The sequence below is a fragment of the Schistocerca serialis genome, chromosome 6 (genome assembly GCF_023864345.2).
Source record: "Schistocerca serialis cubense isolate TAMUIC-IGC-003099 chromosome 6, iqSchSeri2.2, whole genome shotgun sequence".
In the NCBI taxonomy this organism is placed as follows: Eukaryota; Metazoa; Arthropoda; class Insecta; order Orthoptera; family Acrididae; genus Schistocerca; species Schistocerca serialis.
Genome location: NC_064643.1, coordinates 761,443,623 through 761,469,951, shown reverse-complemented (window position 1 = coordinate 761,469,951; position 26,329 = coordinate 761,443,623). Strand labels below are relative to the sequence as shown.

Below are 26,329 nucleotides of genomic sequence, written 5' to 3'. Positions count from 1 at the left end.
TAGGCAGTACAGTTGAAGAGGAATGGACATCTCTAAAAAGGACAATAACATAGCTGAAAAGAAAAACTTTGGTACAAAGAAGGTAACTGCTAAAAACCCTGGGCAACAGAAGAAATACTTCAGTCGATTGATGAAAGAAGGAAGTACAAAAATGTTTAGGGAAATTAAGAAATACAGAAATACAAGTCGCTGAGGAATGAATAAACAGGGGGTGCTGGGAAGCTAGGATGAAATGGCTCATGAAAAATGTGAAAAAATTGAAAAAGAAGTGATTGTCGGAAGGACTGACTCAGCACATAGGAAAGTCAAAACAACCTTCGGTGGAATTAAAAGCAAGGGTGGCAACACTAAGAGTGCAATGGTAATTCCACTCTTAAATGCAGAGGAGAGAGCGGATAGGTGGAAAAAGTACACTGATGACCTCTATGAAGGGGAAGATTTGTCTGATATGATAGAAGAACAAACAGAAGTTGGTTCAGAAGAGACACGATATCCAGTATTAGAATCAGAATTTAAGAGAGCTTCGGAGGCAGCAGGGACAGATAACATTCCATCAGGATTTCTAAAACCATTGGGGGAAGTGGCAACAAAATGATCATCGTGTGGATTAAGAGTCTGGTGACATACCATCTGACTTTCAGAAAAGTATCATCCACACAATTGTGAAGACTGCAAGAGCTGGAAAGTCCGAGAATTGTTGCACAATCAGCTTGACAGCTCATGCATCCAAGTTACTGACAAGAATGATATACAGAAGAATGGAAAAGAAAATTGAGGATATCTTAGATGATGATAAATTTGGCTTTAGGAAAGGTAGAGGCACGAGAGAGGCAATTTTGACATTGTGGTTGATGATGGAAGCAAGACTAAAGAAAAAATCAAGACACGTTCATAGCATTTGTCGAACTGGAGAAAGGGTTCGACAATGTAAAATAGAGCAAGATGTTCGAAATTCTGAGAGAAACAGGGATAAGCTATAGGAAGAGATGGGAAATATACAATATGAGTGGATGGCAAGAACAAAGTGCTTGGATTAATTAGGGTGTAAGACAGGAATATAATCTTTTGCCCCTACTGTTCAATCTCTATATCAAAGAAGCAAAGATGGAAATAAAAGAAGGGTTCAGGATTGGAATTAAAATTCAGGGTGAAAGGATATCAATGATATGATTCACTGATGACATTGCTATCCTGAGTGAAAGGGAAGAATAATTACATGATCTGCTGAATGGAATGAACAGTCCAATGAGTACAGAATATGGATGGAGAACAAATAAAAGAAAGACTAAAGTAATGGGAAATAGCAGAAATGAGAACAGCGACAAATTTAACATCAGCATTGATGGTCAAGCGGTAGACGAAGTTAAGGAATTCTACTACCGAGGCAGCAAAATAACCAATGATGGACAGAGCAAGGAGGACATCAAAAGCAGGCTAGCACTGGAAAAAAAGGGTGTTCCTGGTCAAGAGGAGTCTAGTAGTATCAAATATAGGCCGTCATTTGAAGAAGAAATTTTTGAGAATGTATATTTGGAGCACAGCAATGTATGGTGGTGAAACATGGTCTGTGGGAAAACCAGAACAGAAGAATCCAAGCATTTGAGATGTGGTGCAGCAGACAAATGTTGAAAATTAGGTGGACTGATAAGGAGGCCCTGCACAGAATCGGGGAGGAAGTGAAAAATACTGACAAAGAGAAGAGAGAGTCAATCATTGATGTCTACATTCATTTATTCAATCACACATTGTGTTCCACAAATTCCATAATAAAGGGGACCCTTCAACGATGTGAACAAGTGAAGTTATGTATAAACAGGGAAAAGGAACCACTGTAGGGAAAGCACACTAACACCAAATTATGACTAATGCTGAACAATTCATATCAATAATTACGAAGATTACTTCTAGATTACTTTATAGATTGATTTGAATATTACAAGAAAAGCAGCTACTTTGGAAAAAGCCCTATTCCTCGTAGATCACTCAGCTGCTGTCTTTGTTTAATACTTCAAACAAAGCATTTCTGTACTTTTACACAGAACACAATCTGCTGCCTAAATACTGGAAAAGTCTAGATTTCTTTAATACAACCATGGGAATTAAGCAGAATTTACACCCCTATGTCCAAATATGATAATTATATGAGTGGTTATTAAGTTTCTCTATTACTTTGTTTTTGAACATTTTATTCTGAACCATAGATATGGATGCATAAGGAGCATCATTTCAAATCATATTATGCCCAACAATGGACAAAATCAAACATGCCCATCAACCTAAATCACCATACACCAGAGTGAGTGAAGCAAAAAAGATTGATGTGCATAATTTGCTACATAAAAGTTTTGGAAATGATCAGAAGAACATAAGAGATTTACATTTCAATGCCAGCATCATCTGTTCAGTTGCTATGGTAAATTGCAATGAGGCAGAAGCTAGTAGCCATGTCAGCTTGTAGTTGCCTGGGGAGAGGAGGAGGACTGGATACAATTTCAAGAGAAACCAAGAGGATGGCCATTATTAACATTCTGCAAATACAAATGTTTAACCAGAAGATTTAGATTTTGGTTTAAATTTTTTTTAAATAATAACAAAAACATGCATTTAAATAATATAGTATACCATAAAAGGTGATCAAGTCATTCCTTCTCATAAGTCTCCCCTGACCTGTGGTTCTGGGTGACTTTCCTGAAATCTCCCGCTTTTCCTAGACCTCTCCAGTCCTTTTCCTTCACCCCTCTTCCTTCCGCTTCAACCCTTCTACCTGAAGAAGGAGCCACTGGCTCTGAAAGCTTGCCTAATTACAACCCTCTTTTATGTGTGTGTTCTGCTGCTGCTCGGTGAATAGATTTTTTATCTATCCAATTAAACTAGTACAGTAAAGCGTCGATTATCCGAACGTCGGTCAACCGAATGACCACTTAACCGAACTGTGTACTCGCTCGCACCTGTTACTCTCCCACCCTACCGTCCATCATCCCCCTCACTCCCAAACCGAGTTTCCCACAGTAGTTGCCACACTGGGCCACCGCTGGCGGAACATTGCTTCTAATGGGGCCTTCACGAGGCGCTGCTGACCGGCCGAGCCGCCAGTCGCTGTGTTTCGACAATCAGCACACTTCTGTCAGCTCGGCACTGGCAGTAGAAGTAGCGGCAGTACCAAAGCTGTTCACAGCAACAGCTGCGCCAGCTTAGAGTTGAGGTGTGCCGCTCCGTGCAGTTTGAAGGATTGCGTGCCCCCGAGAAGAGCTTCTCACGATGCAAACAGTCACCTTCTGTTCTCTGTTACGACCACTAGTGTGCTGCTGTGTGAAGAAGTGGACTTGACGATACAAAATGCTTAAACGTAAACGTGTTGTCCTTTCTATGAGGGACAAGTACGAGATTATTACTATATATCCCTACTGAAGTTGCCTTTGTATGTTACTTTGTAATACTAAAAGAGATGCCTGTTTTTATGAATAAATTTACTGTACAGTACTTCTTTTTGGCAAATAAACATGTACAGTTCGATTATCCGAACAAACCAGTTTTCTGAACACCCATGTCCCCCAATTACTTTGGATAATCGACGCTCTACTGTATATCATTAAAGAATTGCAGCGGAAAGACATTGTGAACTGAATATCAAAATCATAAATGTGAATATTTTTATTCTGTAATAACATGGTTTTCAATAATAGTTTAATATAAATCCTATTAAAGTCAATTGGCAGCAAGGAGGACATTACAAACACTTGACATATTAGAATGTTTATTGTGAAAAATTTAATTTTGTATTAAAGGATAATGTTCTTCTATAATAATAGCAAAATAATTTGTTAGGTATGTATTTACCTTAATGATCATTTTTATTTGTATATTTTACAATTATTGGATCAAAGTGTATTAAGTTCAACTCATTCTCCTTCAATTTGATGAACACAATTACAAGTTGATTTCACTTTTTCACCTTTCTAGAAGTAAACCTCACAGAAAATAACTTCATATTGTAGAATTTGTGTAAAATTTTCCAGTTCAGTTTTTTTTTTTTTTTTTTTTTTTTTTTTTTTTTTTTTTTTTTCTTCTATAAAAATTAGTTTTTTGGACACAGTGTGATTTGAAGCACTGCTCCTCCAGCTTCAGTATCCAAAACCAAATAAAAATTATTTTAAAGTATGGAGCTGTATCTGCTCTACCTATCTGTAAAACTCTCTGCATTTGTGTACAGTATATGTTTGATGGCTAACAAATCTAAAGGCTACAGAACCATTAGTCACTTACTAAACAATGGTGTGTGAAAAACAGTTATGACCAGCAGATTCATGAGAGTCATAAATGAGGTATTATTTGCCAGAAAAACTAACCATCTGCTTGATATGATACAAGTTAATGCATGCAGTACTTACAGAGCAACATTTTCACAACAAAAGACGTGTTGTACATTCTTCCTTATCCACTGTCCAAGTGAAAATCTGGAGTTCCCATAAGTAATTAAAATATAACAGAATTGAATCGCTTGTGGTAAAGATCTGAATAATTTAATCACTGTTGCTTTTCAAATTGGACTACTACGGTCGAGATACACTGAAAATAATGTGGTATGTCTATATATTGCCGGTGTCAAGTGTGGATACCATTCAGTTCTGCTAAGTTTTAATCACTTAATTGAAAACTGGAATTTCAGCATTTTTTATATTAAAAGAAATTTCATTTTGGTATCTCCTTTTTGTAGGCAATTATTGATAATGCATGATAGGAGGAAATAAATAAATATTAACAAAATAAAATTACTGAATGTTTTCTTTGTGTTAATGAAGATGACAAATCATAGATGAAAAGGGAACAATTAACCACAGGGAAGTGAAGAAACAATTATTTTTTACTGTCTTCATATTTTCAATTTTGAAGAAAGCAAAGAATAATAAAAAGCAGCAAGCGTAAATATTGCAGTCATTAATTTTCTTCCAGGTGTGCGAGTGACTACTTTGGCAATCCATTGGAAATTGGTTCCACATGTCAGCCCTGCAATTGCAATGGTGGCCCTTGTGATTCATACACTGGACAATGTCTGGAATGTAAAGGAAACACTGAGGGATGGGGATGTGACAAATGTTTACCAGCACATTATGGAGACCCACTGAGGGCTGACTGCCATCGTGCGTTGTTATTACGTTCTGTCTAGATATAAAATGTATATTAATAGTGACAGCTGTGTTATATTTAGCTAGAGATGTTCAATAAATCATCTGAGGTGGTTTCATTATGAATGCACTGGAGAGAGGAAAACATTTGACAGTAATACTTTAAACATTTTATTTTTTAATGTTGCAGTTGCTGTAAATACTTTGATTTCATATGATGCACAGATTTATGATTGTAACAGCTAAACTAATAATATGTACTTTGCTGTAATTGAAAATGTTTGTGTGTTTGTTTAGAGAAAGATTGTTATTATTGATTAGCACTACAAAAGACTATGAACTGCATAAGTATTGGAGTTTAGTAAAGGCCTTTTGTTAACTTAATTGTGAGGAAAAGGAGGTATTTTATTTGTAAGTGCTTATTTCAATGGTGGATCATGAATTTTATCCCTTAGAATTTATACAATGAATCCAAGATATGAAAATTCTCAATCATATGTAAGTTAGTTAAAAAAAAAAAAATTTAATTAAATACCTCAAGGCAGACTGACAATCAAACCATTGTCTTCAGACAGAAAGTAAAAGGACAATGCATTTACTAAATTGTGTAACAAATGGTACCTCAGAAAATTCCCTATCATTGATACATCAGCTATGATTACTAATATTTCAAAATACATGCTCCTTTTTGTGATTTGTATTAAATTTTTGCTACAGCATGTGACTGCAGTGAGGAAGGGTCCCTACAGACAGATAGATGTGATGCAGTTACAGGTCAATGTGAATGCCGAGAAAGGTTTTCTGGACAAAGATGTGATCGTTGTCAGGTGAGTAAGCCTACATTACACATGTAAGTTTTTTATATATAGTTGTGCAGAAAAATTGCAATTACCATTGTAAGTGGAAAATAATGAATAAAATTTTTAGTATCCTATCATGGAGGTACAATGTTAATTAATACATCCAAAGTTAATGCACAGAAGAAAGTCTAGTAACTGACTACAAATAAAAGTTTTACTAAAATGTAACTGTTTTGGTACAGTTTAACCAATATAAACCTCTTGGTTTTCCAGCAAACAAATGTGACTGAAATCATTTTTGCCAAAAGATGATGGGAGTGACATTCACAGAATTGTCACACTATTTCGATGAACTCACTTGACTGGAAACCAGAGAGCTTTATATTAATATGTTACATCATTCCACCTAAATCAGTAAAGTCTGGAACTATTCCTGTCATTGTGGCTTTTGTGTGTTCATCCTATTACTTTACAGAATAACATTTTATGAAATTAAACTAACACACAAGATTTACTGACTGCGGATGAAACAGTGAATCTCATTAGTCTCCTAAGTTCCCAGGGAGACCACTGTAACAGATACTTGTTTGGTGTAAAAGAAATTGTAGTTAATCAATATATGACTCTCAGGTCTGCTGTCAGACCATGTTTTATAAATCCCACAACATTGCTCCAAAGCAAATGTTAGACATAGTCAGATTGTGGGTGGTGGTTATTGCTGGCAAGTATCAACTAACATTGTCAACTCTGTGATGGCCTTGTTATGGAAGCCTCATTTGAAAATCTTGCATCTGTGATCAAGTTGCTTGCTTACAGATGATGGTAACATGTTCTCAACCCCTTATCAGGACTCAAATTGTGGCCTCGCATGTACCAAGTTACTGGTGCTGTTGCCAGGTGTTGCTGTGGCCAGAAGCCAAACCAAAATTGATAGCTAGAGGGATCCTCCAATGAGTCACAGGGCTACTGCTGTTGGAAACACTTGTTTTTCTGTATATCTAATTGAGGTAAATGCAGGGTTCTAGGATTACTATCATTAGATATACAGAAAAATAAGAATTTCCAATGACAGAAGAACTGCAATATAGTATAGGATGCATCTAATTACCAATTTTGGGTTTGTTCTAGCCACAGTGACACTCAGCAGCAGCAATGTCAAGCACTTGCCTCCAAGAAATGAGTTTTAGAAAACGTTGTCCAGCAGCAAACCCAAGAGCTATATACTGAACATACCTGCTGCAAAACCCTGGAGGAGTTTGATATTTTGGCATCTGCCATAGTTACACACAAAAAGGGAACAAACATGCTATCTGAAACTTCCTGGCAGATTAAAACTGTGTGCCGGACTGAGTCTTGAACTCAGGACCTTTGCCTTTTGCGGGCAAGTGCTCTTCCATCTGAGCTACCCATGCACGACTCATGGCCCGTCCTCACAGCTTTAATTCCACCAGTATCTCGTCTTCTGGAAACATGCTATCTATCTGAACTATCAGTTCTAAAATATATCTGATAAAAATTAGTGTCATACACACAGCATAAGAAACTGTTGCAGAGGCATCAAAATTTATGGGGATAGTCTAGCTGGCACTACCCTCCAGCACATGCAGCAATCAATAAAAATGTTCTCCCAATTAGTACACCTGCTAACCTATTACAGGTATTAATGAAAGAAATATTTGTTGAGTCACTGTTCTAGTCTCCATACTATTCTGTTTCTCCCCAAATTCAACTCATTTATGAACTTAAGTATTCCATCACCGAAAATAATGAAAGGGTACTTAGGATATTCAGTGTTCACAGCTGTCTTTGACACTACAAAATTGGTAAGAGTTAAAAAAAATCGTGCCGGTACATTTATCAACAACGATAAATTTCTTTGTGGTTAACAGAGATCATAATCCTACTACCTGGAGAAGGTACAGACCAATGTTACAGAGACTCATTCCTAAGGAATTTCTTCACGATTGTCCAGCCAGTTACACTTTGTGCCATCTCCGTCAACAAAAATTATTTATTACGAAGCCCATATTCTTTTTAACATATTTTTCCACCGGGCTGTTATTTATATCTACAGTAAGGCAACATTCACAATGATCAGTTTTAAATCAGCATTTAAATATTGAATTTTAATTTCTTTCTTCTGTACAGGAAGGTCTGGGGAATGTCACAGCAGGATGCATTCCGTGCAACTGTCATCCTATCGGTTCAAAATTACCAGCCTGTAATCCATTTACAGGAGAATGTATGTGTCACAATGGCATTCAAGGCCCATATTGTGATACCTGTGCTGAGCTGCATTACAACTTCTCATCTTCGGGCTGCGTAGGTGAGTGCTGAACCTGCATGTAACTCATTCCTATAAAACACAAAATGCATGGTTGGGTACCTCTGTACTTCATGTTGGGCATAGTGCTAGAAAAGACAATTGGTATTAGCTCTATTTTTATGGCAAAATAATTGTGGAGCTTCAGATAATAATGTAATCAGATGTAGAACTTAACTTTCAAAGAAAGCAAACCATCTATGCATCTTTGGGACTACGTCTCATTTGACTTGTTGACAACAGGTGAACGCACTTTGTCATGCAAAGGCATCAAGCCCTTGGTTAGAAGTCAGACACTTCTGTTAAATGACCTTGAATTTACATTTACAGGTTATTCATGAGGATGGAATGCAGTGTACGCTCATGGTCTTAGACAATTATCGACATCACTTACCTACTGCATAATCTCACCTTAAATTTACAATGTTTTCATTGCATTAGCAAACACTTTTTTTTTCATTATAATGCTCACTGAGATGATGTAGGGTGATGTGGTTAACTGCTTCAATAGGAAAATTTGGTACAGAGAAATACAAAATTATGAGACAGAGTTTGCTTGAACAGTGCTTACCTCCAGGAGATGAAATTTTTAGTGCAACTGAGTGGCATTTACTAAAGTGCACGAAGCTATCGTAACTTCATAAGTATTAGTTCCTCCCTAAGGGATAGATTGGGAAAGTTTAGAAAGGAGGAGCAGGTCACTCAAACCCCATAATAAGAGAGACCCAACAGCTGTGAGGATGAGGAGAGATGAAGTGAGAGTCATTCTTTCCATTTTGTGATGTGAAATCAGCATGTGTGATACCCACTGTGAAGGGTTTAAGACATCCTAAAACTAGTCATGAATTAGGTGGTGGCTTTTCAGGCAGCCAACCAATGGAAGAGGCTATTTGTCTATTGTCACTCTTCAGTCCGCAGGTATTAATTGCTCAGAGCATGCCACATTCACCTTTGGGAGTCAGACAGTGTGTTCAAACAATGGCAGGTCGGAATATCAACAATATAATGAAAATGATAGATTGCTTGGTACTCGCCATAAAGGTGACACACTGAGTTGCAAACAGGGCACAATGAAGAGACTGTTACACACTGAGCTTTCAGCAAAAACCACACACACACACACACACACACACACACACACACACATATATTCATTTGCACAAACAAGCACATTTCATGCACACTTGATTGTGTGATTGTGTGTGTGTGTGTGTGTGTGTGTGTGTGTGTGTGTGTGTGTGTGTGTGTGTTCTTCCTTTCAGAAGAAGCCTTAGGCAAAGCTCAATGTATAACATTCTTTTTGATGTGCCCATCTGCAACTCAACTTGTCATCTTTACAGTGAGTAGATGCTGTGTTCACTTTGATATGAGAGTGCATTTCAGGAACCTTTTGCACACAACTGTAAACAGCTTGAAGTCATGGACAGTTACCAATTATGAAAACCATTTTTTATGGGTATTATTCTTTAACTCTATAACTATTGCCTACAAAAAGTACCTACATAGATGAAGGAAACATTTGTTAATTATTAGCTCTTGGGCCATGGGGACACACAATGGAGTTTGTAAACTGTTCATATGGCTCTTCTGTTAAAATACACATAGCACACTAACAACACCAAAAGAAAAACTGAATCATTGACATCCAAGTAGAGTATTGACTACAGTGATGCATAAAGGCCAGTCAAAGACTACAGTGGAATAGCTCAACCACCAAATAAAGTGGGAACAACTGGACCCACATTCATTACCACAGTTCAGCAAACCTGCCTACAGATGGGATTCTGAAAATTTTAGATGTTGTCGATTATCATGCTAAAAACAGCGCATCAGTGGTAAGAGCTTAAATTTGTTCTTCACAATTTAAATTGGACTTTTTCTGATGAGAGGTAGTCTTTCTGAGTAACTTACTTCTGCTACTCCACTGGAAGCACAGACATACCTTCTTCCCTGGGGAGGGCTCAATCCTTTGTACAATGGTCTACCTCAATGGATACATAGTAAGCACTGCTTATACTGGGAACAGAGGCAAAACTAATGGAAACATTTCTTTAATAGCATTCCTTACAAGGATGACAAAAACAATACTATGCACAAAAGCAGATTAGCACTGCTGATTCTTCATGATTCTCAGCTAAATATGAAAGTTGTTGCAATAAAGTCATGATTCAAGCACAGAGAGGTGTTCTCTGTGTAGTAAGCTGAATACAGGTTAACTTGTGAGGTTATAAGGACTAAAAGTTGTAATTTCTTTTCTGATGCAACAGAAAATACTCTTAGTTGAACTATATGACTAATTACATATATGGTACATAGTTTTGTGTTATCTAAACCATAAACAACCTTAACTGTCCACAATTACCATTGCATGGGCATTCCACTACGTGCAGGAAGCTATGCAATCACGCTCACTGCATATCACACCGGTGAGTGGTGAGTGGCAAAATCTTGGCAATCCAAGCAGGCCAGTGTCAGTGTGAATGTGAGACTCTGCTGCACAACTTTCCTCCCTGCAGTTTCCACGAGGAGACGAACAAAATACAACTGAGTAGACCTCCAGCTTAATCATTCATCCTGACGAAATTTTGCATCTCAGTGATTATAACAAAAAAGTGAAACATCACTTAGAATATTCTTCTTCGTTTACAGAATAGTAAAACCTAATACGGAATGACTGACTGCTTCCATTTCAAATACGTTCATGAATAAAATAAGACAGGACATAAGTTAATCGAATTTTGTCTCAATTATTCTGGAAGAAATAACTGATCTATGTAATTTCTCACAGGTGTCCTCAGCATTTTGCTATGTCACACCTGTTAGTCAAGTCAACGAAACACTTTTACAATACATGAACGTGTTCACAGCGGAGCTGTAGTTATGACTGTTCATTTGAATGCATTGCAATCAAGAATGATAAATACTTTTCTACTGTAATATTCGTTCACTGTTCTACTTGTCTACCGAGTCCAGTGCTTTCGCAAGTTATGTCAAAGAAAAAAAAATTGCAGGATTTTTCCTTCACTTTCAATGGTCTTGCTACTTTTTCATCCAAAGATACCAGAAGTACCTGGGCTCTGTATGATGAAGTAAATAAATGACTACCGCCTAAAGTTGCCATACATTGGAGTTCTGCATATAGTTTGGTGAAAGCCTTGTATTGCAGTCAACTGCTTTACTTTTCATCAATATAATAGCTACATATTAAGTGGGATAAAGAAGCTTCTACTGTTGCTTGTGGATTTGAAATCAGGATGCAAATCAGTTTCATTCTATATACTTTTGCAGACTTTTTCCCTCCTACTGAAACCTTATTCAATATATTGCAAGCCAATGCGTAACACAAATTAATGATTATTATGACATTGTCTGTGATATGTTGGTGCAGTTGCAAATATTTTTGACAACAGTTGCATTAGCCATGGAAGCCTGTGACAAATGTAAATTTGGCAGGACAGGGACTTGAACCTGTATTTCCCAGTGATTGTGAGCAGTTAACCATCTCCACTATCCATTAAAGCTTGTAGGACTAATCCAGATCTCCATATGCCGCAATGTCTATGCCCCCATTTCTCGCAGCTTATCTGGATTCCTGCAACTGGGTTAATAACTCAAACTCGTTCAACATTAGTATTATCCTTGTTTTGGTCATCTGGTCTGTAATATCTATTACAATTAATCAGTAACCATGTTGAAAATGTATGACATTTAATGAATTCCCAGAAATGCTGAAAACCAAATGTGACAGATTTGAAAGAATATAGAAGTCATCATGTCCAACATATGGATGACCCAGTAACTAAACATCCTAGGCATGGTGCTGCAGTCACTTTGGAAACAAACATTGTAAGACTCTACTGTAAAATGTTGGACACAGTGATGGGGCAGTTATAACAGAGATTCAGTAACTCTGACTCCGTAGTTTTTGGAATTTTAAATGTGCACAATTTTCATCAACATACACAGTGTTACCCAGGAGTTGCACATTATCACTAAAAATTTTTATGGATGTTTTTTGTTTGTTTTTTCCTATTTTAGATCACAGTTGGCTGTTGTCTATATATTTTCGAAGAAATGTGGCACAAACATGTTTGTTAAATGGGTTCCAGACGGCATACTAGGCGATGGTAAAGTTCTTTGAGTTAGTTTTTATTACTGTTGCATTCAGTTCCTTATTTGTGAGAAACTCTACACCCATAAAAATGATAAAAGACTTTGATGTAGTGCACTAACTCAAGAATGGCTCACAAGTTTAACTCTAATATCAAATGAAGAGGATCTCCTGTTGCATCTGAGGTCTTATTGTGGAAATCAAAGAACTCACCAAAGAGGTAATTTTATATTTAAAAATAACATTTTATTCTTTTTGTATCTGCTTACCTCAATGGAAAGTTCAGTACATGCCACTGGTTTACATCCCCATAAACTATAGCAAAGTGCATGGTGGAGGATACTTCCCATCATATCACGTATGACATCTTTGCATTCCATGGGGATCAAAGCGGGAATGAATGCTTAAATAGGTCTGTGCTCACTGTAATTGATATAATCTTGTTGTCACTGTCCCATTAGAATGATAAGAAGGTTGTAGTATATTGCTGGGTACCTAATTTAATGCATCTGCCAGTTCAGGTTTATCAGTGCCTATCTCTGTGATAAGCTCTCCCACGGGTCAAACAAATTTACGATATTCCTATTGTCTTTCTTTATATACATCCAATTATCTCAGTGAGGCCCACCTGCCACGAGTCTCACATACTTCAGCGATATTCTATAAAGGCTCCCATAAGTCTGGTGACTTCAAATGACTACATTGCACAGTAAAGACTTCATAGTACTTTGGTCCCCAAATTTCCTGAATCTCAATTGCATCTTGTTTGTGAATTTCCTACTGTGACTACTTCGCTTTCTATTGCGAGCAACAGGAGCATCGTGGCTCGAGATATGCATTGAAAAGGAAGTGAAATAAGGTAAATTTAACCTCATGTCAACATGTAAACCACTTTAAACGAAGTTGTAGAACAAAATGGGACATATTGTTTTCAAAGGATTCATCCCAGCATTTACCCAACATTATTTATTTAAGCCGCAGGAAACCTAAACGAGGATGGGAGGACTGAATTTAAACCACGATCTTCCTGGATATGAGTTCAGAATATTAATCACTGTGCCACATTGCGAGCGAAATTCTTCACCACAGGCTGCAAGTGAGATTCAGATTCAATATATTCAAAACTGTCTATTGAAGGAAAACACAAGAGTGTCACAACGCTATCGTAAATTTGTTTGTCAAGGAGCATTCATTCAGTAACATCGACAGCCACATAGCAGCACCTTACTCATCGTCTGCGTCTACGGGTGCTGCAAACGACAGTTACTGTAGACGTCAGGTGAAAACAGGGTGACACAAGTGTATGGCGCTGAGCATCGAATATGACGCGGCTGTATCCTGCGGTGCTTTTGTTTAGAGCCTTGTAGTGCAGATCTGCGACGGCGCAGACGAGGGGGACTAGACTCGTCCGTGGCGTGGGAATCCAGAGGCGGTGTGGCAGGTGCGTATGCGGGGGAATGTAGCTCTCGTTACGGCGTCTGCCTCTTCGCGCCCTAACTCCGAGGCCATCGCGCGCCGTAATTGAATCGCTTTTTGTAACGCTACCCGTTACGCTGGAGTACAGTTAGCTTTTTAATTTTTATAGCTTGCCCTGGGCCATACGTTATTACCCTTCGTCCGAGAAACAAGCCGTCGTTCATCAATGATGGCCGCACGCCGGTGTCGCTTTAACGCGGTAAGGTCTCTGCGCTTCCTTGAAAGGATCCGACGCCGTCGCTTCCAACACCTCGAGCCACCTATTGGAGACTATAAATTATGACATATGGCCCATCACTCTTAATCGTTCGCTGTTTTGTAAGCCTTAAAAACTACTAGGCCTAATGACCACATAACGTGAAAAATGCCTTATTGCTTAATATTTAGAAAGTTTTCACGAACGGAATGTAACGCTGGTGAATGGATGTTGTGTAGCGAGATAATAAGGAAAAACTCATTTTATATAATTAAGAACAAATTCTACCGCAAGCCGAATATCATTAATTATTTTATCTCTTCGTTAGAAAAACAAACCAATTTATGTGTCGGAAATTTCTTCTTATCAAAATTGTAACTTCAAAATAGTCAATCATAAATAACTATGACATAAACGTTGATTACTTACCTAATCTCGTACACACAATAAGTCAAATGATGTCGTTTTACGTTACTATTGATGTTGCTCAAAGACAAATATATTGTTACTAATGTTCAAAGTAAATCTGAAAGTTATGAACCTCCATGGTTGCAACGTCATAGTGGAAAGGAGGATTCCTAAACCATTTTGTAATCAATCTCCAGGCAATCGAAAATTAACACCGTTTCCTTACTGCATAAGATTCTTACCTCTCCACATCCGACGCCAACTTTTCGAATAAGAACCAAACCAAAGAAATTAACAAACCAACTTCTTTCTGTTTGTATCAAAACTCAACATTTTTGTTACATATACTAGTCAATGTTACTACTATTAGCAGCTCTTCGAAGAACATCATCAGCAAGAAAATTATTTAAAATAAATACCTGCACATCTTACGAAGACCACCTCAAAGAATTCTCCCGAAACCTTAATACAGTACATGTCGGAATGTACTTTGTTCCTTTAACACGTATTTTGTGTCCCATCCCATACGGAATGGAGCGAGAAAAAAATAGTCTGTGGCAACGAGAAAAGCATCGTTGTTGCGTCACTGATGTCGGAAAACAAACTGTAGGGTTTACATTACTTTATCGCTGAAATTACAATTATCGTACGTAACCTAAAGGAGGAAAAGCACTGACTAAAAATGCATTTCATTTGTCACTGACGAAACACCATAGTCAGAGAGTCTTTATATAAGCCAAGAAATTTTTCCTTCAGTACCAGTTCTGTAAAATTACGCAAGCGCATTGCGTGACAACAAACGTCACCTTCCATCCAATGATTCTTGCTTATGAAAGGAGGAAAGATTAGGATTTAACGTCATGTATAAGGCGAGGTCGTTAGGCTGCGGTCGTAGGGCCACCGATATCGGTGAATCCCGCTGACGACCAACATTGGCCGAAGACAACCGAGCTTTCCAAATCGTTGTTTTGAAAATAAAACCGCCTTTTCTTGTTGCTCATTAATTTATTTTTCCCAGATGCGTTTCGCCTTTTTCTTACTCTAAGGCATCTTCAGTGGGATCTAGAACATTAGAGTTCCGTTATTTTTAGATTATCAAATAGTTCACATCTCGTTTTTTATGTAAATAAGTAATTACTTACAGTTTGTTGACATCCGTGTTTCCTCTCATCTGGGCTGGAGGAGGTTCTTTGTGGTGCACTATTATTATTTTGCCACTAGTCATAGCTATCTGTCCGAATACTGTGCTTTTAACAACGTAAACATTGTGACTGCATTGTGTCTTTCCTCCTGTTTGCTTTCGGAAATAAAGTGGTAGTGGTGTACAGGGAACGATTTCCTAACAGGCATCATCCGTCATGACGAGTGTTTATTTCTCTCGATCGACGAATGCGGGAGACCATTGAAAAGAATAAAAGAGGGACATGACAACATGAGGACAACTCGCACACCCGATTTTGAAGAGGAGGTGCTTGAACGTGTTGCAGTGGACCAGTACAAGTACTCGTCGTATTGCACGTGAAATGGGAACTGCACATACTTCCGTGCGGCGAGTACTCCACGAACAACAATTGCACCCATACCACCCACAACAAGTCCATGTAATGCTTGTGACTGACTTTGCACCAAGGGCCGCATTGTGTCAGTGTTGCTCCAATAATGGATTGATCGACTAAATTTCCTCCAAATCGTGATGTTCTCTGACGAAGCCTCATTTGATCGTGATGGCGTTCGAATAGCAGGAATAGCTATGTGTGGGATGAGGAAAGCAATCGATCTGTAGTAGAGTCACACCATCGAGTACGTTTTGCTGTGAATATCTGGGCCGGTATTGTAGGCGACGATCTCATTTGGCCATATTTTCTAACTGGCCGTCTGAATGGCCAACTGTATTTGAGGTTCGTGCAAAGTACCCTTGGCTGTTGGTGAGAGGATGTGCACCGCCTCACTTCAGTGTGGATGTCCGCAACCATCTCAGTGCTGCATTTCCCGGTCGCTGGATTGGAAGGGGAGGTCCTATTCTATGACCTGCGAGGTCACCTGACCGGAATCCTCTTGATTATTTCCTATGGGGGTATCTAAAGTCACTTATGTATGAGACCCCAGTGGATACGGGGATGAAATTAGTTGCCAGAATTGTAGCTGCCTGTGATGTGATTCGAAACACATCAGAAATATTTTTCAAGGTGCGTCAGAATCTTGTTCGTCGATGACATGCTTGCATCGATGTTGATGGCTGTCAGTTTCAGCACATTTTGTACGATAAGTACTTTCATTGTGTCAGTGATGGTACTTGCAGTTAACTGTAACTAATGTAAATAAAAAGTACACAGTACTATGACTTTATTCCTATTACCTCCTTAAGCTGGCTTCTCCGACCCCAGGTTCCCTATTATATCTCAGATGGTTCAGTGGAGCATCGTCTATGTTCCGTGCTAAATTTTTGCACGCTGTTACAGAAACACACTGTATGCATAAAATGTAATGTTCGTTTGTTCAAAATCGTACATCTCAGAAAGTTCCTCACCGACTGCTTTGAAATTTTGACACAACGTTGCATTCGAATACGAGCGTGTTTGTATGTACCTACTGATGCGCCATATGTTACATCAATATATTTATAATACACGAAGGAATGCGTTGTTAGCAAAACCCCTGGCTTCGTTCGCACAGAATCTTAGATCTCTGAAAGTTGTTCACCGATTCCTTCGAAATTTTAACGCAACTTGCATTCGAATATTCCCGCGTTTGCATGTATGTACTGGAGCGCCATATAATATATATAATCGACTCGCAGGATCAGTCAAAAATTCTGTAATCGTAATGAATGGCAAATTACTTTCTGCGTGAAAAATTGCCAGGGGTAATGCTCATGCGTGGGAGAAAATCTCCGGTAGTAACATGCCACTGGACCCGCCGTTTAAATGTCTGTCGTACTACACGAAGCAGAAAGAAAATCAGTGGCAGCGGAAGCAAATGAATTACTTATTGGCAGATTCATTGGAAGAATTCTGGGATAGAGTATGACTAAATGAGACAGTGTGCAAGATTTTTACACTGCGTATTTTTGAGCAGGTTATTATTTTAGGAATACTCAACAGGCAGAATTAAAGAAGTTGTTGTTGTTGTGGTCTTCAGTCCGAAGGCTGGTTTGATGCAGCTCTCCGTGCTACTCTTTCCTGTGCAAGCCTCTTCATCTCCGAGTAACTACAGCAACTTACATCCCTCTGAATCTGCTTATTGTATTCATCTCTTGGTCTTCCTCTACGATTTTTATCCCACAAACTTCCCTTCAGTACTATATTGCCGATCCCTTGATGTCTCAGTGTGTCCTACCAACCGATCCCTTCTTTTGTTCAGGTTGTACCACAAATTTCTCTTCTTCCCAATTCTATCCAGTACCTCCTTATTAGCTACGTGATCTGCCCATCTAATCTGCAGCATTCTTCTGAAACACCATATTTCAAAAGCTACTATTCTCTTCTTGTCTGAACTGTTTATTGTCTATGTTTCACTTCCATACATGGCTACACTCTATACAAGTACTTTCAGAAAGGACTTCCTGACAAATATATACTCGACGTTAACAAATTTCTCTCCTTCAGAAATACTTTTCTCGCCATTGTCAGTCTGCATGATATATCCTCCCTAATCCGGCCATCATATGTTACTTTGTATCCCAAATAGCAAAACTCATTTACTACTTTAAGTGTCTCATTTCCTAATCTAATTCCCTCAGCGTCATCAGATTTAATTCGACCACATTCCATTATCCTCGGTTTGTTTTTGTTGACGTTCGTCTTATATACTCCTTTCAAGATACTGTCCATTCCCTTCAACTGCTCTTCCAAGTCCTCTGCTGTCTCTGACAGAACTACAATGTTATCGGCAAACCTCAAAGTTTTTATTTCTTCTCCCTGGGCTTTAATTCCTACTCCAAATTTTTCTTTTGTTTCCTTTACTGCTTGCTCAGTATACAGATTGAATAACATCGGGAATAGGATACAACCCTGTCTCACTTCCTTTTCAACCAGTGATTTCCTTTCGTGCCCCTCGACAATTATACACTCCTGGAAATTGAAATAAGAACACCGTGAATTCATTGTCCCAGGAAGGGGAAACTTTATTGACACATTCCTGGGGTCAGATACATCACATGATCACACTGACAGAACCACAGGCACATAGACACAGGCAACAGAGCATGCACAATGTCGGCACTAGTACAGTGTATATCCACCTTTCGCAGCTATGCAGGCTGCTATTCTCCCATGGACACGATCGTAGAGATGCTGGATGTAGTCCTGTGGAATGGCTTGCCATGCCATTTCCACCTGGCGCCTCAGTTGGACCAGCGTTCGTGTTGGACGTGCAGACCGCGTGAGACGACGCTTCATCCAGTCCCAAACATGCTCAATGGGGGACAGATCCGGAGATCTTGCTGGCCAGGGTAGTTGACTTACACCTTCTAGAGCACGTTGGGTGGCACGGGATACATGCGGACGTGCATTGTCCTGTTGGAACAGCAAGTTCCCTTGCCGGTCTAGGAATGGTAGAACGATGGGTTCGATGACGGTTTGGATGTACCGTGCACTATTCAGTGTCCCCTCGACGATCACCAGTGGTGTACGGCCAGTGTAGGAGATCGCTCCCCACACCATGATGCCGGGTGTTGGCCCTGTGTGCCTCGGTCGTATGCAGTCCTGATTGTGGCGCTCACCTGCACGGCGCCAAACACGCATACGACCATCATTGGCACCAAGGCAGAAGCGACTCTCATCTCTGAAGACGACACGTCTCCATTCGTCCCTCCATTCACGCCTGTCGCGACACCACTGGAGGCGGGCTGCACGATGTTGGGGCGTGAGCGGAAGACGGCCTAACGGTGTGCGGGACCGTAGCCCAGCTTCATGGAGACGGTTGCGAATGGTCCTCGCCGATACCCCAGGAGCAACAGTGTCCCTAATTTGCTGGGAAGTGGCGGTGCGGTCCCCTACGGCACTGCGTAGGATCCTACGGTCTTGGCGTGCATCCGTGCGTCGCTGCGGTCCGGTCCCAGGTCGACGGGCACGTGCACCTTCCGCCGACCACTGGCGACAACATCGATGTACTGTGGAGACCTCACGCCCCACGTGTTGAGCAATTCGGCGGTACGTCCACCCGGCCTCCCGCATGCCCACTATACGCCCTCGCTCAAAGTCCGTCAACTGCACATACGGTTCACGTCCACGCTGTCGCGGCATGTTACCAGTGTTAAAGACTGCGATGGAGCTCCGCATGCCACGGCAAACTGGCTGACACTGACGGCGGCGGTGCACAAATGCTGCGCAGCTAGCGCCATTCGACGGCCAACACCGCGGTTCCTGGTGTGTCCGCTGTGCCGTGCGTGTGATCATTGCTTGTACAGCCCTCTCGCAGTGTCCGGAGCAAGTATGGTGGGTCTGACACACCGGTGTCAATGTGTTCTTTTTTCTATTTCCGGGAGTGTAACTACCCCCTGGTTTCTGTAAGAATTGTAAATAGCCTTTTGTTCCCTGTATTTTACCCCTGCCACCTTTAGACTTTGAAAGAGAGTATCCTGGTCAACATTGTCAAAAGCTTTCTCTAAGTTTACAAATATTATAAATGTATGTTTGCCTTTCCTTAACCTGTCTTCTACGAGAAGTCGTAGGGTCAGTATTGCCTCGCGCGTGTTCCTACATTTCTCCAGAATCCAAACTGATCTTCACCGAGGTAGACTTCTACATGTTTTTCCATTCTTCTGTAAATGATTCGGGTTAGTATTTTGCAGCGGTGACTTATTAAACTAATAGTTCCGTAATTTCCACAACTGTCAGCACCTGCTTTCTTTGGAACTAGGATTATTATATTCTTCTTGAAGACTGAGGGTATTTCGCCTGTATCGTACATCTTTCTCACCGAATGGAAGAGTTTTGTCATGGCTGGCTCTCCCAAGGCTATCAGTAGCTCTAACGGAATGTTGTCTACTCCCGGGACCTTGTTTCGACTTAGGTCTTTCAGTGCTTAGCAGTTGTGGGGAAGGCGGGTAGTCGTCTTGGGTTCATTGGTAGAATTTTGGGAAGATGTGGTTCATCTGTAAAGGAGACCGCTTATAAAACACTAATACGACCTATTCTCGAGTACCGCTCGAGGGTTTGGGATCCCTATCAGGTCGGATTGAGGGAGGACATGGAAGCAATTCAGAGGCGGGCTGCTAGATTTGTTACTGGTAGGTTTGATCATCACGCGATTGTTACGGAAATGCTTCAGGAACTCGAGTGGGAGTCTCTAGAGGAAAGGAGGCGTTCTTTTCGTGAATCGCTACTGAGGAGATTTAGAGAACCAGCATTTGAGGCTGACTGCAGTACAATTTTATTGCCGCCAACTTACATTTCGCCGAAAGACCACAAAGATAAGATAAGAGAGATTAGGGCTCGTACAGAGGCATATAGGCTGTCATTTTCCCCTCATTCTGTTTGGGAGTGGAACAGGGAGAGAAGACGCTAGTTGTGGTACGAGGTACCCTCCGCCACGTACCGTATGGTGGATTGCGGCGTATGTATGTAGATGTAGAAAGTAACTAGCCGGTACGAGAGTAGTACAGCGATCTTAAGCAAACTTATTTAGCAGTTTTTGGATGAAATATGACATTTTTGATGCCTAATAGCCTGGAGAATCGATATTTGAGATACTATGACTTCATATCGTTTTTCACCACAAGGACGAGCCAACGTTGGGTGTTTATGCGCGCAAGTAGACAGCAGTTTGCTCTGTCGAGCAGGGAAGTGACTGAAAAATGAGGGCAGACGTACCCTTAGCCGTGCACACATTGTAAGTTCAACGAGCGAGATGGCGGAGTGGTTAAGGCATGGATTCACATGAAGAAGAACCAGGGTTTTCTCCAGAACCATCATTTTTATAAAAACTGTGCTACCTTCCCCCTTGGCAAAAAAGAGGAGATTTTGGTTTAACGTCCCGTTAGTAACGGTGTCATTAGAGACGAATCAGAAGCTTGTCACGGAGGGTAATCGGCTGTGTTCTCTTCAATGGAATGGCACCGGCACACGTCTTTATCGATGGGGGGAATCTTGAGTAGTCGGACGGGGCTCTACGAGTCCACTGTGTTAGTTACTGCTCCATTTCGTTCGAGCGTTCCGTTGAAGGTTATGTGCCTCCCTACGACCTATGAACAACCTCACAAACCTAACTGTATGATGACTTGAAATTGAATATGACATTCCATCCTCGGAGCAGCTCCATATTTTTCAAATAGAAAAAGGGTTCGCATAGTGATCACTGTAATATATGCCAAAAGGAAATCCGTAGGAGCAGCTGGGAAGATTGTGCGCAACAAGGCTTCTCTGATACTCCGACTAATGCTTACACACTGAACACACTGAATCAAGCCACATAATAGTACATGAAGAGTATTCTGTTACCAGAGTGACAACGTTGGCTGGATCATTTCGAAAAAAGGCCTGTAACATTTAGGGACCATAGGGGGTTCGAGATCAGCAGTATGGAGAGAACTTATTATGACGGAAGAGCTACTAGGGTTTAAAGTCTTGTCGATAACGGGGTCATTATCCGCGGACCATATACTCAGATTTGGACGGGAAAGGGCAGGGAAATCGACCGTATCCTTTTCCGAGAAACCACTGCAGCATTCGTCGTAAGCGATTTTGGAAAAACACGGAAAATTAGCGATGAATCACATTTCTTCCTCGCACGAGTTTAGCACACGACCAGTGCGCCACCTCGCTTGGCTATCTGTCATGAAAGTGCTTGTACTGAGGGCCATGATGATGATGCTCATGATGATTATGATGACTGCTGTTAATTCATTTGGGATCTCTGCCTTGCGCAACGAAAAATAGAGAAATTCGGAGATTGCACGGTGTTTATGGTATACGAGGTGTGGTCAATAAATAACGAGAATTATTGCTTTTTTGTGGAAACAATTTTATTTATTCGTTTACGTTAATATTGTCCCCTTCAAAAGGGTACCCACTAGGTATTGTCCAGCCCGTTTTCCAATCCCCGAAATACTACTGGAACTCGATCATTGGGATTGCAGGGATTCGTTTTAAATGCCTTCTGGCACTTGTAAAACGAATGAACTTTAAGATTTTATTTATTTTTGGGCACAGAAAACGTCACATGGTATCATGTCTGACAAATATGGAGTCTGAGACATTATTACAGTATTATTTTTGGCTAAAAAAATCCAAAACAAGTAACGAAGTGTAAGGAGGTACTTATCGTAATGGAAAGGTCACGGATTGTGTCGTCACAAATGCGTGCGTCTTCTTTTTTTCCCGCAACAGCGTTGAAGTTATAAGCAGCACACCTTACTGATCATTTGATCTTGTGGCAGTGCGACTGTTGAATTTGTGGTTATGTACTGTAAGCTAAACCGGACTGGTTTCCTATTCCTATGTGCCAGAGTTGTAATGCTGAACAATACAAGTGATGTGATTATGTAAACGCTATCTGATGAAATGAGTACTCCAAAACCTGTCTGATAATGTATAACTGTATTTGAATTAATTTTTACTAAAGTAGTCAGAAAACCCAAAAATTTTTGCAAAGGAAACTGTCCTGTGAAATTCTGTGCAGTGAACAGCCCTCCAACGCGTGACGTCACAGTATGTGACTTGCAGTTTCAACACACAAAACTGACTGAGTAAAAATTCTACATCAAACTACAAAAGAATTTTGAAAGAATATCTGTCCAATATTTTTATGTAAAAATATCCTGTCAATTGACGTAAGCATACTGACTGAATAAAATCCCAAACATTAAATGATACATACGCAAACGTAACACTGCACTGTAAGAACACGAGCGTCTGAGCAAGAAAAGAAACCCGAACTAAACGCTACCCAAATGACCCTGAAGATAATTTTGAAATCCAAAGCTCAACTGTAAACGATGCTATTGTGGCCTGACTTTAATGCTGTTAGTCCCAACAAATTTTCGATGACTTCCCTGAGACAACGGAAACAATGTTTTGCTCGAAAGTGAAGGAAATAAAAGCACACCGCAGAAGCAATCCATCTAAAGAAAAGAAAGCCTTGAGCAAGTGCAATCAATGCAAGGACGAGAACCGATGTTAGGCATACCACGCTTTACTTTTGGATGACTGTGTTCTGTTCGGTGCACGTCGGTGACAATATGTTTACAAAACAAAAATTTCGTGGGGAAATGGTGGTACAAACTCTACTTATTAAATGATTGAAGTAGACTAGTATTCAAAAACTGTATTGAGAAACTCTGATTCCTTAACAATTGCAACCATCTTCAGAAAAATTTCTTCTTATTAAAATATACTGCTGCGCCATGAAATTAATTAAAAGAATGGTAAATGATTGGTGCATCTATAACACTGCAAGCCATGCGAACAAATCATTTTACTTGATGTCGCATCGACAATCAAACTAAGTAACTAGAACCAATAAGGAGAAACTCACCAAAAATTTGCCTTTCACAAACATCATAAATTACGCGCGAGCAAGTAATGCAGGGCAATATTGCCCGAAAATCTTCACAGTTCTCAAATCAACCTTTATCAAATCATATTTTCAAATTCATTGTCCTCAGCATTCGTATCTCTGTGCTCTGCTAGCTATTTTCAGACCTCACAACTGCGTAAGCAGCACCCGACCCCTGACTTACTCCTTACTGTCAACGACAATACTACTGACAACCAAAGTTCACATTGCTTGTACTCCGAACCTCTGTGGCGCAACATATCAACTATTGAAGGCTTCCGTCTCAGAAATATCCAGTGCACAAATATGAAGTATGACACTTCGAAAAAAGAAATAGTCCTCACGTCACTTTTATTGAAACCCAAAAAATGGGCTACAAGATGAGCCTGCGTAAGTTATGTCTGGTCTCTTCCCCCAAACCAACCAACCAACCAACCTGCGTAAGTTGATCCCTGACAGCTGGCAACGCTGTTGTTAACTTCCGACTGCGAAGCGCAAACGCCTGCAGGGGAAAACAACAGCCGGCTTGAGAGCTCCGGCAACACCGAGGCGTTGCCATAGAGACGTATTCAAAAACACGTGACGTGATTGGTTGCAATAGCTACGCGGGGCTGCCGCACCCAACCCACTGCAAGACGCAATGGTCTTACAGCGACTCGATTTAAAGTAGCCTTACGGCCGGAACTCTTGGTGCAGTACGCCGTTAATGTCGAAGAACACGGGCAGCATAAACTTCATATTTGACCGTTTTGTTGCTGATACAGAATGCTTTTACTGAAACGGTGCCTCACATCCGTAAACACATGTTTCAGTCATCTGTTATGACACGTCTCGGTAGTTTTGCATCGTAGACTTCATCTAGCGACTCCTGAGCCAATCACTTTCCGCAGTTTTTGTTCGAAGTTCATCAATTTAACAACAAATTTAATACAAATTCTCTTATCCATTTTTATGCAAAACAAATGATTGCCGATGCTACAAAAATATAGATATTCTTTTTGACAGCTGATAAGGCCGGCCACTGTGACCGAGTGGTTCTAGGCGCTTCAGTCCCGAACCGCGCTGCTGCTACGGTCGCAGGTTCGAATCCTGCCTCGTGCATGGATGTGTAAGATGTCCTTAGGTTAGTTAGGTTTAAGTAGTTCTTAGTCTAGGGGACTGATGACCTCAGATGTTAAGTCCCATAGTGCTTAGAGCCATTTTGAACGATTTTATGGACAGCTGATAAGAGACTAGACATCCTATATGGCAGATACTTTGCAGACATTTTTACCAACACCACAATGAAAAACTTTCGCGAATCTAACGCAACACGCAAAATTACTGAATTCCCGTTATTTATTGAACGCACCTCGTGTACAGAGTTTGTGCCCGGCTTGGCAGAGGACTTTTCGCAGCTGCACAGCAGCAGCTCTTCCTTACGGAGGCGCACAAGGGCGGCGTAGCGGCCGCAGGGACAGGTGCGCGTGTCGTAATGACGAAGCGGCACCGGCCGCTCGTCCCTGTGATTGCCGCCCGGCCCCACATTACGGCGCCTGCTCCAGCTACGTGCGGCGGCGACGGCGACTGAGTGCGCAGGCGCAGCACCGCCGCACAAGCCAACGGACGTTCCGAATCCCACAAAGCGACGCGACACCTCGGGTCCAACTCGCCTATACTTACACTGTCCGACGCACTGCTTCGTATGTTTTTAATCTTTTGGAAACATTTGCAGATTCGTGGCATAAATTTCGTTTCACGGCCAAATCGAGCACACTATCTGATCAAAAGCAACCGGACACCTCGATGTCGTGTGGAAATGACCACTAGACGTCACAAGAGACGGGTCCGCCAGTATCAAAGGAGGCCCGGAGTGATGAGTTGTCAACAGCGAAGCAGCAAGGCCGCAAGTCGCCCAACGTGGCGCCGAATGAAAGAAGACGTGCACTTGGCGGCCGGACGCGAATGGGACATCCCGGCCAACAAATATCATTCCATTTCAGCGGAATGTGTCAGTCAGAAGAGCTCACTGATTTTGAACGTGGACTATTCATTGTATGTCAGCTGAGTAAAAACTCCATCAAGTACATTTCAACCCTTTTAAAATTGCCTAAGGCGACTTTTGGTGACGGGACTTTGAAGTGGACGCGAATGGGACATCCCGGCCAACAAATATCATTTCATTTCAGCGGAATGTGTCAGTCAGAAGAGCTCATTGATTTTGAACGTGGACTATTCATTGTATGTCAGCTGAGTAAAAACTCCATCAAGTACATTTCAACCCTTTTAAAATTGCCTAAGGCGATTTTTGGTGACGGGACTTTGAAGTGGAACAGTGAAAGAACAACCACACTAAACCAACCAGGCAGACCTGATCTACTGACGGAAAGGCACCTTGCGGCTTCTCCCGTCGGAGGT

At 40.7% G+C, this 26,329-nt stretch overlaps 1 protein-coding gene across 1 annotated transcript in view; it reads left to right on the top strand.

Moving 5' to 3' along the window:
* Nucleotides 1–26,329, top strand: part of LOC126485073 (laminin subunit alpha-1) — a 715,911-nt gene that overhangs the window by 97,906 nt on the left and 591,676 nt on the right. The window contains exons 11-13 of the mRNA XM_050108676.1: nucleotides 4,951–5,138; nucleotides 5,841–5,950; nucleotides 8,072–8,249. Coding sequence (XP_049964633.1) covers nucleotides 4,951–5,138; nucleotides 5,841–5,950; nucleotides 8,072–8,249 — 476 coding nt within the window. The remainder of the gene's footprint in view (nucleotides 1–4,950; nucleotides 5,139–5,840; nucleotides 5,951–8,071; nucleotides 8,250–26,329) is intronic.